Source organism: Somniosus microcephalus, chromosome 12, assembly GCF_052327205.1.
Source record: "Somniosus microcephalus isolate GS21.2 chromosome 12, FLI_Smic_1.0, whole genome shotgun sequence".
Classification (NCBI taxonomy): Eukaryota; Metazoa; Chordata; class Chondrichthyes; order Squaliformes; family Somniosidae; genus Somniosus; species Somniosus microcephalus.
In genome coordinates, this window is record NC_140998.1 from 126,000,941 (window position 1) to 126,017,032 (window position 16,092).

General features: G+C 45.6%; 1 protein-coding gene across 2 annotated transcripts in view; it reads left to right on the forward strand.

The window, feature by feature from the left end:
• rdh12 (retinol dehydrogenase 12) overlaps positions 1-16,092 on the forward strand; it is a 53,298-nt gene that overhangs the window by 17,936 nt on the left and 19,270 nt on the right. Inside the window, exons 2-3 of one of the 2 annotated variants that reach the window (XM_086003509.1) lie at positions 6,319-6,437; positions 9,342-9,497. In XM_086003509.1, coding sequence (XP_085859635.1) covers positions 6,319-6,437; positions 9,342-9,497 — 275 coding nt within the window. The remainder of the gene's footprint in view (positions 1-6,318; positions 6,438-9,341; positions 9,498-16,092) is intronic. The other variant, XM_086003510.1, reaches the window with a different exon arrangement.

Consider the following 16,092-nt stretch of genomic DNA (forward strand, 5'->3'; position numbering starts at 1 on the left):
GAGTCACTGGGAAACGTCAACTCCACACCACGATCTGATACACCTGGCGATGAAACCGACGTACCAATTGCATCTACCTCAGAATCGGTGATATTGGAAGCAGACGAACCAAACAACGACATTGATCCCGACTCAACGTTGCCAGAAGAACCTGATACCCCAAAGAGGCGTTATCCAGACAGAATCAGGAAGCCTCCTCAAAGACTGAACTTATAATTGCTTAACTTCAACTAATGTATCTAGCAACTGTAATTGTAAATATGTTATTTCATTGTTAATCGATTGTTATGTACTGTTTAGCTAAAAGGGGAGGAATTGTAGTGTATGTACTTTGCAGAAGGAACTATATTCTGCAGCCCCTGTATACTGCAGTACCAGTAGTGACCACCCCTGTATATAAGCCTGTGTAGTAACATTTGCATAGTAGTTCCAGGTTGCCTCCATTCAGTAAAGACCTGTTATAACCAACTCCTGCAGTCCGTGTCTCAATTATACACGGACATAATAGTGAGCCCCAGGAAATTCTCCGCCTCCTTTATGCCCTTCAGTGACTCCAGCTGCTCCTCCAGCTCAGAAACCCTGAGCTTGAGTTCAAGCAACTGGAGGCACTTCTTGCACACGTGGTTACCCAAGACACGTGAAGCATCCTGGAGTTCCCAGATGGCACAGGAATTGCAGGCAACGGGTCTCAGCTACCCGATCATTTTGCTTGAAAGTCCATCTAATACAATGTAGATATCTCTTTATAGTTTTTAGCTTAGTATACCCTTACTCCTATTTTTTTATTTCATTATTTATGTATACCAGATTTTTATTTAATGCAATTTGGACTCCTTTAATGTTGGCATCCTCTACTTAGTTAATTTTAATTTACTCCCTTTAGATGTAATTAATTACTCTGATTATCCTAATATAGACTGATTATCCTAATATAGACTGGGATAGTAACAGTGTAATGTGTACAAGAGAACTTTCTTGATCTATGTTTTTCCAGCCCAATGAAGAAGGAAACAGTGCTGGATCTAGTTCTGGGGAATGACGTGGGGCAAGTGGCGCATGCTTCAGTGGGAGAGCATTTGGGGAATAGTGATCATAATGTCATCAGGTTTAGAATAGTTTTGGAAAAGGATAAGGTACAATCAAGCATAAAATACTTAACTAGAGAGGGCTAATTTCAGTGAGTTGAAAAGGGATCCGGCCCAGGTGGATTGAAATCAAAACTTGGTAGGCAGAACAGTAATTGAATAATGGGAGGCTTTCAAAGCGGAGACAATTTGGGTAGAGTAGACACATTCCCATGAGGAGGAAAGCTTTAGAGGTTAAAATGAGACAGAAAAAGGAGGCTTATGACAATTGTAAAGTTCATAATACAGTAGAAAACCAAACTGAATATTGAAAGTACAGAGGAGATCTATAAAAGGGAATAAAAGATGTTAAAGAGAGAGTAGAAGAACAGATTAATGACTAACATAAAAGGGATCCTAAAGAATAGAAAGATATGCTGATAGGGTTAGAGGAAGCGGGGGTGGGAGGAGGCTCATGTGGAGCATAAACACCGGCATAGACTAGTTGGGCCGAATGGCCTGTTCCTGTGCTGTAAATTCTATGTGAGTCTTTTATAAACATAATAAATAGTAAAAAGTTAGTCAAAGGAAGGGTAGGGCTGATTAGGGATCAAAAAGGAGATAATCATGTGGAGGCAGAGTGTATGGCTGAGGTACTAAATGAGTACTTTGCATCTGTCTTCACTAGAGAAGAGGATGCTGCCAATGTAGCAGTAAAGGAGGCGGCAGTAGAGATACTGGATAGGATGAAAATAGATAAAGAGGAGTTGCTGAAATGGCTGGCAGTCCTCAAAGTAGAATCATAGAATGGTTACAGCACAGAAGGAGGCCATTCAGCCCGTCGAGCCCGTGCCGGCTCTCTGCAAGAGCACCTCAGCTAGTCCCACTCCCCCACCCTTTCCCCGTAGCCCTGCAATTTTTTTTCCTTCAGGTACTTATCTAATTCCCTTTTGAAAGCCACGATTGAGTCTGCCTCCACCACCCTTTCCGGCAGTGCATTCCAGATCCTAACCACTCGCTGCGTAAAAAAGATTTTCCTCCTGTCGCCTTTGGTTCTTTTGCCAATCACCTTAAGTCTATGTCCTCTGTTTCTCGACCCTTCCGCCAATGGGAACAGTTTCTCTCTATCTAGACCCATCATGATTTTGAACACCTCTATCAAATCTCCTCTCAGTGGGACCTCAAATGTTGTGTATCAGCCGTGGTCAGTTGGTAGCACCATTGCCTTTGAGTCAGAAGGTTGTGGGTTCAAGTCCCACTCCAGAAACTTGAGCAAAAAAATCTAGACTAACACTCCAGTGCAGTACTGAAAGAGTGCTACACTGTCGGAGGTGCCATCTTTCGGATGAGACGTTAAACCGAAGCCCCGTCTGCTTTCTCAGGTGGACGTAAAAGATCCCATGGCACTATTCGAAGAAGAGCAGGGGAGTTATCCCTGGTATCCTGGCCAATATCAATCAACATCACTAAAACAGATTATCTGGTCATCACATTGTTGTTTGTGGGAGCTTGCTGTGCACAAATTGGCTGCCACGTTTCCTACATTATAACAGAGTCAACACTCCTCAAAATTACTTCATTGGCTGTAAAGTGCTTTGGGACGTCCGGTGGTCGTGAAAGGCACTATATAAATGCAAGTCTGTCTTTCTTTCTCAACCTTCTGTGCTCCAAGGAGAACAAGCTCCCAGCTTCTCCAGTCTATCCACATAGCTGAAGTCCCTCATCCCCGGAACCATTCTCGTAAATCTTTTCTGCACCCTCTCTAAGGCCTTCACATTCTTCCTAAAGTGCAATGCCCAGAATTGGACACAATACTCCAGTTCAATAGTCACCCGGTCTGCATGGGATATATCCTAGTTTACTGAGGGAAGTAACAGTGGAAATTGCGATGGCTCTGACCACAATCTTCCAATCCTCCTTGGATATGGGGTTGGTGCCAGAGACTGGAGAATTGCGAATGTTACATCTCTGTTTAAAAGAGGGGCGAGGGATAAACCTGGAAACTACAGGTAAGTCAGCCTAACGTCAGTTGTGGGGAAACTTTTAGACATATTAATCCGAGACAAAATTAATTCGCATTTGGAAAAGTATGGGCTAACAATGAAAGTCAGCACGGATTTGTTAAAGACAAGTCGTGTTTGACTAACTTGATCGAGTTCTTCGATAAAATAACGGAGCGGATTGATGAGGATAGCACAGTTGATGTTGTGTATTTGGACTTTCAGAAGGCGTTTGACAAAGTACCACATAATTGACTTGTTAGCTAAATTAAAGCCCAGGGGATTAAAGGGACAGTGGCAACATGGATACAAAATTGACTAAGGGACAGAAAGCAGAGATTCGTGATGAACGGTTGTTTTTCAGACTGGAGAGAAGTATACAGTGGTGTTCCCTAGGGGTCAGTGTTAGGACCACTGCTCTTTTTGATTTATATTAATGAGCTGGACATGGGTATACAAGGCATAATTTCAAAGTTTGCAGCTGACACAAAACTCGGAAATGTAGGCCCGTAATTTCCGGTCCCTACGGGTGTGTATGAGCTGTGTACACACTCATAGGGACCTTGCAAGTGTCGGTTTCAGGCATGTGAAGCGCATGTGCTGAAAACCGGCACTTCCAATCTGTCAATCCTCTTGACAGATCCTCCGCCTGCCCTGGAGAAGGGCCTCTGCGGGGGGGAGAGTTCCGCTTTCTGCAGAACCTCCGCCCACTGAAAACCCTTAAAAATCTTATGCCTGGTAAAAGCAGACATAAGGCCTGTTTTTACCAAAGAGTTTAAAAAAAAATGTTTTCACTCATTTATAATTTTAAAAAACATTTTTTTTTTAAATTAAGTTTATTTTTAGTCCCATAATAATTATTTTTTTCAAAAAATTAAATTTTTGTTTAAAATATTTAATTTAATGTAATTTTAACTCATTTTTAAAATGTGATGGTTTTTAAAAAATTATTTAATGTTTTGATGTCTTTTTTCAGTGATCCCCATTCATACTTTTGACCGGTCTACTTGTCAAAAGTATGAAGGGGGATTCCCTTCTCCCATTGGTTCCCCATGGCCCAAGTGATCCCTGGAATGCTTGCGAACCGCCTGGGATACCTGGGTCTCTGTGCGCACGCACCAGGAGAGGCCCAGGAGCGGAAGAGTCCGGACCTCGGGAGCCCTCAGGTAAGGGTGTAGATATTTTCCCGATAGGAGGCATCTGCACGCAGGAAGCCTCCTATCGGAAGTTACGGGCCGTAGTAAACAATGAGGAGGATAGTAACAGACTTCAGGAGGACATAGACAGGCAGGTGAAATGGGCAGACTGGCAGATGAAATTTAACACAAAGTGTGAAGTGATACATTTTTGCAGGAAGAATGAGGAGAGACAATATAAACTAAATGGTTCAATTTTAAATGGGATGCAATAACAAAGAGACCTGGTGGTGTATGCGCACAAGTCTTTGAAGGTGGCAGGACAAATTGGGAAGGCTGTTAAAAAAGCATACGGGATCCTTGGCTTTATTAATAGAGGCATAGAGTACAAAAGCAAGGAAGTTATATCAAACCTTTCTAAATCACTGGTTAGACCTCAGCTGGAGTATTGTGTTCAATTCTGGGCACCACACTTTAGGAAGATTGTCAAGGCCTTGGAGAGGGTGCAGAAGTGATGTACTAGAATGGTACCAGGAATGCCGGACTTCAGTTATGTGGAGAGACTGGAGAAGCTGGGGTTGTTCTCCTCCGAGCAGAGAAGGTTAAGATGAGATTTGATAGAGGTGTTGAAAATCTTGAATGGTTTTGATAGAGTAAATAAGGAGAAACTGTTTCCAGTGGCAGAAGGGTCAGTAACCACAGGACATTTATTGGCAAAAGAACCAGAGGTGACATGAGGAAACATTTTTTACACAGCGAGTTGTTGTGATCTAGAATGCACTGGTTGAAAGGATGGTGGAAGCAGATTCAGTAACAACATTCAAAAGAGAATTAAATAAATACTTGAAGGGAAACAGTTTGCAGGGAAAGAGCAGAGGAGTGGGATTAATTGGCTAGCTCTACCAAAGAGCTGGCACAGGCACGATGAGTTGAATGGCCTCCTTCTGTGCTGTATCATTCTCTGATTCTATGATTGCTGCTCAGCAACACATTGGCCCTGATTTTGCAGTGGTAATGACCGCGAAACTGTCGGCGTTTGCTGTCATTACCCCTCTGACATTGGAAGGAACGAGCCGCGATCTCTGAGACATTCGTGCCGGCACCGTGCAGTTCACGGAAGTTTACTCTTAAACATTGCATCTTCCTTATCTGCAAAGCTCAGTTCTACATTAAATGGTGCATTTGCCCGCTATTTTTGTAGCAGAGTAAACTAGACATTTATTACAAATATACAAAAATGACAGGCAAGAACAGACTAGCTGGTCTATCAAGCCTGCGCACACTCCTGATGCCTGAGCATCATGATTAGACACTTCCACCGCGCCTCCACCCCACAGTCATGTCATCTCCTGGGAGAGACAAAAAGCTAGAAAAAGAATCCCTGGGCCAATAATGGAAAAAAATTCCTCTTCGACCCCCTGAGGCGATCGGAACCAGTCTAGGAGATCACCATGCATCTGCTAAATCATTACAATTTACTTTCTCTGTCCCCAAATCCTTGCTAATGAACCAAATTCACTCTCCTGACACAGAGCAGCATATCGGAACACCTCGTAATGTTAACTGTGTCTGAACAAGGTTTGTGGTCGATAGCAAAATACTGCAGATGTTGGAAATCCGAAATAACAGAAAATGCTGGAAAAACTCAGCAGGTCAGGCAACATCCGTGGAGAGAAATTTGAGTTGATGTTTCGGGTTTGACCCTTCTTCAAAACTGGAGAGAAAAGGAACTAGATCGAAGGCAGGGCTGCGATCGGACAAAAGAATAAAAGAACCAAAAGAAGTAAAAGAGATTAGAAGCTAGACAAGATGGTAATAGGCTGGGATTAGGTGTAAAGTGTACTGGCAGGGCAAAAGATAGCTGCCAGGTGTGAGAGAGAAACAAAAGGAAAGGGGGGGGGGAGGAAAGGAGTGGAAAAATATAAGTAAAAATGAAATAGGGGCCGAGGTTATGCTTTGAATTGTCATGGCATATTGTAGAAAGTTTGAATACAAAAAATAATATTGAACTTACCTGGGTCAGGTGGAATAAAGAATGTTAAATTGACACATTTCTATATTTTTAGCAACTGCACACAAGAAAAGCAAACAATGTCATACTTTTCAATTGTTTCACAGGAGATGTGCTGCTGGTGGAGTGTGCACATCCAATGCAAGACTAAATGGGAAAACCGTCTTGATTACAGGGGCTAACACTGGAATTGGAAAGGAAACGGCATGGGAACTGGCACGGAGAGGTGAGACATGTCAGGCAATTATCACATTAGTGTAAGAGTATTCGAATCTGACACCAAATATGGTTGCAACTTAAACCTTTTATTGTGTTTGACCAAATCTTGACACACACAGTGGCCTAGAAATTCAGTTGCGTTTGCGCCCACTTATTGGCTATAAAGTGGTTTGCGCCTAAAGTTTTTTACCGCCCGAAATTCAGATGGACCCTAACATCGGCGTTAGCCGGTAGCGCTGCGCCGGCACCGATGACGTCATCGGTGTGCGCAGCGCCCCGGTTGCAATGCTATTCCGGCCCGATGGCCAAATTCAGTTGCAGCCGCCTCGCCCGTGGCAGCCGCAAACAGCGTTTGTGAAACGGGGTCTTGCAGCTCCGAAAGGCCGGCGCATAAAGGTGGAGCGGCGGCCGGCCGCTTTCCCGGCGGCCACCTGCCCGCACCTCCCTCCCCGGACTCCTGCACCACCCCCCCGCGGCACTGATGTCTGTGTCCCGCGAGTCCGGCACTTCTCCGTGGTGCCGGGCTCATTTGCCGGGGGAATCCACCGGTGATCTGACGGCTGCAGGCAGCTCCTCCTTAAGAGAAGGAGGAGGCCTGCAGTACCCCAGCCTGCCGCACCGCATCGGGTGCCGCAGCGGGAGCTGAACGCCTGAAAGTGACATTTAACGCCCCTAGCGAGGCGGCCAAACCCTGCAATAGCGTCCGCCGCCGTCTTGGCCCGTCGCAACTGAATTTTAGGCGGGCGCTACGGGAATCCTGGCGAGCGCTAAATTTCGGGCGCAAAAGACCTGGCGGGGCCATACCGAATTTCTAGGCCAATGTCTCTAAGCAATAGCGATACAGAGAAATAAACGCAGTTACCCCATTTTTTCCACTGGGCAGGGACGTAACTATCATCAAACCTTTTGTTCTTTTCTCTCTCTGCAAATTGCAAAGGAAAGCTCAAGATTTTTATAGGCCTCTAGTCACGCATACTGTCCTTTATAAGCTTGGTGATTCATTATGGCCTGAAAAGTGTTAACGTGAACAAGAAATGGGGTAGTTACTGAAAAAACACCATCTTGTTTACCATCTTGGGTCCATTGTCCTGTTTCCTATCCTAAGACTATCTTGGCTATCTTGTTTCACAATACATTGAAAAAATCAAATCAAGCAGGCATGAACCACACATCCTGTACTTCAACAGAAAGCACACAGCACAGTTAGATAAATTGTGAACTGATACATTAAACCCTGAAGCATCTTGGGAATGAACAACTTTAACCATTTTGTTATTTCGAACCACATTACAAATCAGCAAGCATCCACAAGTTAATAGAAAGCAAAAACCTTAATCATGTGATTAAACCAAATCCTAATCTTAAATGAATAGGATATCTTGCATCAGTTTACCGTAGAGTGCTTGTACTACGCTAAACCAAGTCCCCACCTACCCACTCATGTGGACGTAAAAAATCCCATGGCACTATTTGAAGTAAAGGAGGGGAGTTCTCCTGGCCAACAATTATTCCTAACCAACATCACTTTAAAAAAAAAAAAAAAAAACCCAGATTATCTGGACATTTATTTCATTGCTACTTGTTGGACCTTGCTGTGTGCGCCATCACCACAAGAAATACAGCATTTCAAAGAGAAGGCCCGCCACACATTAATGTGTTTCCCTACATTACTACGCTGCCTACACTTGAAATGGACTTGATTGGCTGTGAACTGCTTTGTGATGTCCTGCGGCTGTGAAAGGTAGCGGCAGCAATGGTTTTTTTTCTTCAGTAAGATTTTACTTAGAAGGTCCAACCGATGAGTTTAACTTTTCCTTTCCTCCCCTCTTGCCCTGGAAGATGTTTTTTGTCTGACACGTCAACCAAATGATTTATGTAAAGTACCATCAAAAGCAAGACACCTAAACTTCAAAACCAAAATTAGCCCTTACATAAATATCACTCTCTATTTCTGTACAGGACAGAACTAAACCATACTCTCTGTATATTATGTCAACAAACATCTATATATATAAAGCGGTACTTCTGTCATTCTGTCTGTCTATCTGTCTATCTGTCTGTCATTTCCTGTGCGTCTTACAGGTATGCACTCGAAAGTTACAGGGCGTACCTACGCGCGCGTTACCTCCAAAGAAAGCTTACGCTTCAGAGACGGTTTTAAGCGTATTTACTTTTCGGTCGGACGAAAATTGTTCGCGCCTTATGCAAAAAACCTTCAAAATTAAACTCATTATCTGCTAGCATTGATTGACTGACATCAAGGTTCCACCAATCCTGTTCCATCACGATTGACCAATCCTACAGTACGGTCCCCTGATGGTTGGCCAATCGGTGTGTGTGTGGGCGGGACTATTCGTTTTCATCTCAGGGAGCTGCCAGCCATTGTTTGACTACCAGCTTCCAGCTCAAATGACTTCACCTTCCAGCTAAAACGACTTTCAAAGTTAGTTTCTCTTTTAAAAATAACATAAGATTTACCAAAAACGTTTTATAAGTACTTTCACTTTCATTTTTCAACCTTTTAAAAGGTAGACATACAGGGACACAGACAGGGCCCTAAGCCTCCCACTCGATTTAAAATGTTGCCCAGCACCAGATTCACAAAGGGACACAGACAGGGCCCCAAAGCCATAAGTAGTTTCACTTTCATTTTTCAACCTTTTAAAAGGTAGACATACAGGGACACACACAGGGCCCTAAAGCCTGCCACTCGATTTAAAATGTTGCCCAGCACCAGATTCACAAAGGGACACAGGCAGGGCCCCAAAGCCTGGCACTCGATTTAAACCGCCTGCCCCAAAACAGCCCCGGCAACGCCGGGTTCCCCAGCTAGTATAAATATATGATTGCGTTTTTAATCGACAACAGTTGTAATTAAAACAGAAAGGGCTGTCAATATGGTTCCTCACAGGTGCTCGGGTAATCATAGCCTGCAGAGATTTGACAAAGGCAGAAGCTGCAGCCCACGAGATCCGCGAAGACACTGGGAATAAACAAGTCATCGTTCGGGAGCTGGATCTTGCCAACACTAGGTCTATATACCAATTTGCTGAAAATGTCATTAAAGGTAATTCAACACTACAAGTAATATTTTCTTTCCATTTACTGAATATTTATCCAGTTTATACAGACATATAAATAACAAAAGAAAAATCAGGATAGGAACAGGGCCACTAAGGGATGCACAAGATAAATGGCCAGGTAGTGGCAGCAAAATGGCAGAAATATTGAATAGTTGCTTTGCCTCGGTAGTTACCAGGGAGACTAACATGGTGGACAAGACATTAGAAGAAGAGATCAAAGAAGATATAAAGACCATTAATATAGAAAGGAGGAGATAATTGATAAACTAGACAAACATAGTGGTGGTAAGACCCTGGGTCCAGATGGATTGTATCCGCATACTCAAAAAAAGCTAAGGGAATACACTTGGAGTACTGTGAACAGTTCTGGTCTCCATATAATAATAAAAAGGATTTGGAGGCACTGGAGAAGGTGCAAAAAAGATTTACTAGAATTATACCAGAATTGAGAGGTTATACTGATTAGGAAAGATTGAACAGGCTGGGGCTCTCTTCTCTAGAAAAGGGAAGACTGAGGGGTGACCTGATAGAGGTCGTCAAGATTATGAAAGGGTTTGATAGGGTAGACGTAGAGAAGACGTTTCCACTTATGGGCAAGACCAGAATTAAGGGCCCTAAATATAAGATAGTCAGTTATAAATCCAATAGAGAATTGCAGAGAAACCTCTTCGCCCAGAGAGTGGTCCGAATGTGGAATGCACCACCACAGGGGTAATTGAGGCAACTAACATAGATGCATTTAAGGGAAAGATAAACACATGACACAACACCCAACCTGCTTACCTGATGTGATACCCGCTCTCCAGGAACCTCGTTAAAAACCATGGGAAAATAGTTCTTTACTACCTTTTAACAAGCTTTTAAGTATCTAAATTGGCTGACCCGCCGCTTGGTGCCTGGTCTGTTCAGGGATGACAGACCCGACACTTGGGAAACTGACCAGCAGGCGGGTTTACAGCGGGATACCGACCCGCTGACAATTTTTGTGATTTTGGCAGTGGACCCGCCTCCAAACCCGCCCTCAGAGCGCCGGTAAAATTCCGGCCTTGTAACGCTGCATTTTTTTAAATGATAACTCTACAGCCAATAAAGATTATTTCAGAGCTTATCATGCTTTATTTTAAAATATTAGTAATGCTTGCGGTCATGAGCAGCTTGTCAGTCGTGAGGTCCTTTCAATGCCCGAGTTTGCCCCAGGCTACACTCAGAAGCCTCCTCCCAGTGCTGCAGAGCATCACAGGCAGAAGGTTGATAGGTTCAATTCAAGGGGACAGACAAACTTAAATTAAATTGCAGTATATTTTGTTCCAACATCTAATTCTGTACTAGACAAGTAAACCGTCAAGGATTCAAGTCGGAAGGTCTCGCTCCAATCCCAGAAGCCCATAACTCAAAGTTGCTTAAATCAAATTATCTGATTCAACATTTTTTCAGTAATAAATTCCTATTCTGACGACAGGTCTTCGACCTGAAATGTTAACTCTGTTTCTCTCTCCATGCATGCTGCCTGGCCTGCTGAGTTTTTCCAGCGTTTTCTGTTGTTATTTCAGATTTCCAGCATCCGCAGTATTTTGCTATTGTATTCCCATTTTCTTGTGTTGTTTAATGTTGCTTAATTCAAATTATTCAATAATTTAATTTATTTTACTGTTGAAATCAAATTTAAATGATCAGAGTAGACTATTTGCCTGGGAGCCTCTGTGTGAATATTTGAGCCATTCATTAAAATCTCTCAAACTACAATTAATTCAAAGGTAGATGTGCAGTCATTAAAACGTGTAGCATGCACTTAAGGGGTAATTTTGCACGGCTTTGTTGCCAATAATGAGCCTCATTGACGTGAGCGTGGGTGAAAGATTGCACTAAAATTATAAACCCTGATTCTCCAAATTGGATATATGCTTGAAAAGGAAAAGATTGCAGGCCTATGGGGAAAGAGCAGGGGCGTGCGACTAACTGGATCGCTCTTTCAAAGAGCCGGCAGAGGCACAGTGGGCCGAGTGGCATGATTCTGTTCTATTCTAATCTATAACCTGCACTTTCTGCAAATGAAGCTCTGCTCCAGCAGCAGCAGCAGCCCCTCGCAAAACTACTTCTTTGAATTGGTAGGTCTTAATGACCTTGTCCCCAGTAAAAACCTTAGAGGGAGAAATTCGGTATCACCCCGTTTGGGGCGCAATTATCAGCCGTGCGCAAAGTTTAGCGCCTGGCGCTAATTATCACCGCCGACTGCAAACTTGGCTTCTATCGCCCCTGGAGGTGATTGCAGCGCTAAATCAGGCGCTGAACACCTGTCTTAAGGTGCTAACGCTGAGAAGCGAGGCGCTACCTCAGAGTGCTGGCGCAGCGCAGGTGATGTCAGTTAGCGATGGAACACAAGCACACTGGCGCCGGCCAGTTCTTAAAGGGGAGGGTCGATCTTGCTCTCCAGCCACACCCTGCTCATTGGAGCCTTGAATCTCGGCCTGGAGAGACCCGTGCCTAAATTTTCCAGCCAAGGACTATGGAGAGGGTGAGAGAATGAGCTCAGCGCTTCAGCGAGCGGGCCTTGGAGACTCTGGTTGTTGAGGTGGAGCGCAGAAGATCTATACTGTACCCTGAGAGTGGCAGTAGCTCTTTGCCGCGCAACTACAGAAGAGTGTGGAGGGAGGTGGCTCAGCACGTCTCCTCCAGGAGCATGGTGCCCAGGACCCAAACTCAATTTCACAAAAAGTTCAACAACCTCACTCGGGTCGTCAGGGTGAGTGGCTTTTTTTCAATACCTCTCCATCCCTCCATTTCAACCTCACTCTATGGCCAGCGGGTCTTAAAACCCCAATACCCAACACCTATGGCCCTCTCATGAAACACACACGCATATTCCACACCTTGCATACAGTAAGGGCTATTCACCTATGGGAGGCATGGCTGCATAGAGTAAGGGCTATTCAATTATGGGAGGCACATCAGTCAAGATCATGGCTGTATATTTACTCAGATGCCATCCTTTTTCTTGCAGGCCAAGCTATCTCATAACAGGAGACAGCAGCAACGGATGGGGGAGGGCGGCCTCAGCTGCTAATCCTCAGTGATCTTGAGGCGCGCATCCACAGGATTGTGGCAAGCCAGGTGATGGGTCCCGTGGCCGCTGGAGAGGTCGACCCAGTTCGGGACAGCAATGGTAAGGTCATTAGCTTTCTCTCCTCTCTCATTCCACTTGTCCCTCACAACACCAGCCTTTGACACTTTCAATCCAACTTACGAAATCGCTCCACTCCTTCCTCCCTTACTACCCCCCCACTGTCCTCGTGCTAAAGCCACTCTTGTACCTCCCTGCTTTCAGATGGTGATTCACCAGCTGAGGAGAGAGGCCCTCAAGCTGCCAAGCGAGGAGGAAGAGGAAGCCAGAGCCTCAGCGCCACCCTCTCCCGAGGGAACCCATGCCCACACTGGGACCACGTCTTCCCTGGAGGGGAGCAGAGGGGAAGGGTCTGACGAGGGTGAAGCTCCAGGACCCAGTGGGCTGCAGCAATACGATGGGGGTAGGGAAGCTCGGGGGCCTTCTCCCCGGAGGGCGAGTAGGCCAGCGAGTCCTGCTGCACTGGACGCAGAGGAGGAGCGGCTCATCGTTGAAATGAACACCCAGGCGGTGGACATGCACACTCAGCTCATGGGTGCAGTGGGAAGGGTGCTCGAAAGCATTGATGCACTGGCAAGGAGTCTGGAGCACTTCGCTGTAGCACAGGCGGATGCCACGCAAGTGCTTGGTGCTGCAATTCAGTCACTGGCTGCTGTGATCCAATCTCAGACTGGTCTCATGCAGTCTCAGATTGAGGCCACGCAAGCACTGACTGCTGCCATCGTCGCTGGTTCGGATACATTTCCCCTGGGCTCTCACCGCGCCGCAACAGGCCAGCAATCTGTGCTCCAGCAGATTGCTCTGGATGCTGAGGTGCTGCCCCGTGGGAGTGCCAGTGTGTCGGTCAAACAGGGGGGAGTTGTCCTCTCTCAAGATGACAGCATTGCTGCTGCCACCACTGTCACTTCTCCACTGCACTTGCCACCGCCTGTATCCCAGGCTGCTGCCACCCATGCAGAGTTGGTGCAGTCTGCAGCTGGCCCTCCAGGCCCAGAGCTGGTCGAGGCCGTCCTTCAAGGGCATCTGTAGTCTCAGGTTCTGACAATCAGCAGCCTTCCACCAGCCTTGCTGCAGCCACTGGGGTCCCATTACGGAGGAGCAGTAGGGTGGGAAGGGGGGAATTGCGCAAGGGAAGGAGATCACCCTCAAAGGGCAAAAAGTAGGAGGTGTGACGAAATGTTGGGAATGTTTTTATTAAAGGCCTAGGTTCATGTTAAAACTTTTGTTTAGTATTTTGGCCATTATCTCCAGGTTGTGAGAAGCAGTTATGTCAATTAATGATTTTTTGTGTTTCTTTCTATTAGTTTGTCATGGAGAAATGACACACACCGAGTTTATAAACTAAAAAAGTTTTTGTATTCAAAATGTACATGTTTGGTCTTTGGAATCATTGCTGCCTTGGCCGGCTTTGGGGTTGCAGGTTGCTTTCATTCATGTTGTTCTCCATGCCAGAAGCTATTTCCTGAGTAGGGGCCTAGAAGCGGCTTGTTATCAGTCGTTGACGGATGGCCCTTGCAGTTTCAACATTATGGGCCTCCCTCCTGCCTTGGTGCTGCTGCTGATCATCCTCCTCCTCTTCCTCCTCCTCCAGTGGTGCTCCAAGGCCTGGTGGCATTGGCTGGGTCCTGAGGATTGCCAGGTTATGAAGAATGCAGCACACAACTATGAAGAGGGAGACTCGCTCAGGAGAGTACTGCAGGGCTCCTCCTGAGTGGTCTAGACAGCGGAACCGTTGCTTGAGCACGCTGATCGTCTGCTCAATGATGTTCCTGGTGGCGAGATGGCTCTCATTGTACCACAGCTCAGCAGGGGTGTTGGGGTTACGGAGCGGTGTCATCAGCCAGGTGCAGAGTGGATAACCCTTGTCCCCGAGGAGCCAACCACTTGGCTGATGTGGTGCCTGGAAAAGGTCTGGCACACCAGTCTGGCACAGGATGAAAGCATCGTGGCTGCTGCCAGGATAGCGGGCATTGACAGCGAGTATCAGCTGTCTGTGGTCACAGACAAACTGGACATTTAAGGAGTGGAACCCCTTGCGGTGCCCGCAATGCCATATGCATGCAGTCAGTGGCGCCCTGCACCATGGGAAAGCCCGCTATCCTCGCAAAGCCCAATGCGCGTTCATGCTGTTTGGCCCGGGTCATCGGGAAAGAGATGTACTGGCATCTCCTTTTATAGAGGGCATTTATCACCTCCCGGATACAGCAATGGACAGCGAACTGGGAGATATTGGCGATGTCCCCAGTAGCTGCTTGAAAGGAGTCGGTGGCATAAAAATTCAGAACCACTGTGACCTTCACTGCCACTGACAGAGACGTCCTGGTCCTCAGTTGCGGCTGCAGATCTGGCTGCAGCAGGTGGCAGAGCTCAGTGACCACCTCCTTGCTGAAGCGCAGCCTGCGCAAACACTGCTCCTCAGACAAATGAATGTAGGAGAACTGCTCCCGGAATACCTTGGGAGGGTAAGGTCTCCTGTACAGAGGCCTGGAGCCCTCCTCCATCTGGCCATGATTGCAACTCTCTCTCTGTGTCTCTGTTGCCTCCGATTCTGCAGGCGCAGGACGACGTCTCGAATCAGTGCAGCCCCCATAGTCTCTTGACAATCGAAATAATGAAGGTCAAATCCAAAAGAACCCGCAAAGTGATGCTCAGTAGCCAAAACTACTTCACACAGCGTTGACTCTATACAGGTCTCTCTCTCTCTCTCTCTCTCTTTCTCTCTCTCAAATTCAAATTCAAATTCAAATGCTTTATTGGCATGAAAGTTTACAGAGAACCATATTGCCAAAGCTTACATAGCAAAAAGGTACAGTTTTCCAACATTCTGTAGGTGTCAATCGATTTGACATTTGTTGGGTACATACAATATTACTTTTAAACAATATTAATTTTAAACAGTCTTTGTACTTCATTTGGTACGTTCAATATTAATTTTAAACTGTCTTAATTTTAAACAGTCCTCAGGTTGTGACATGTTGTTACATATTTGGCCCCAAGGTATGGTCTGTCTCCTTCTCCCAGGACTAATCTCAATTTTGACAGGTCATCCAATTCCTTGAAATCTGGGGTTGTTTGGCTTAGCTTGTTGAATAATATGTTTCTTAATGTGTTGGATTTTTCGCATTTTAGGAGGAAATGCATTTCTGTTTCAACCTCGCCGGCCAGACATTGATCGCATATTCTATTCTCTCTAGGCTGCCAGGATTTCTTGTATCTGCCTTTTTCAATTTCCAGTTGGTGGTCGCTTAGTCTGTACCTGGTGAGGGTCTGTCTCTGTTTTGTGTCTCTGATGGTCGTGAGGTAGTCTGCCAGTTTATATTCTCTTTTGAGGGCCCGGTAACATTCTAATCTGCTTTGGCTTTCGGTTATTTTGTTCCAATGTTCCAGGTAGGTTTCTTTGCATTGTTTAATGATTTGGTTCACTCGGATTGGTGTTTGGACGGCTGTGTTGGTCTGGGGCT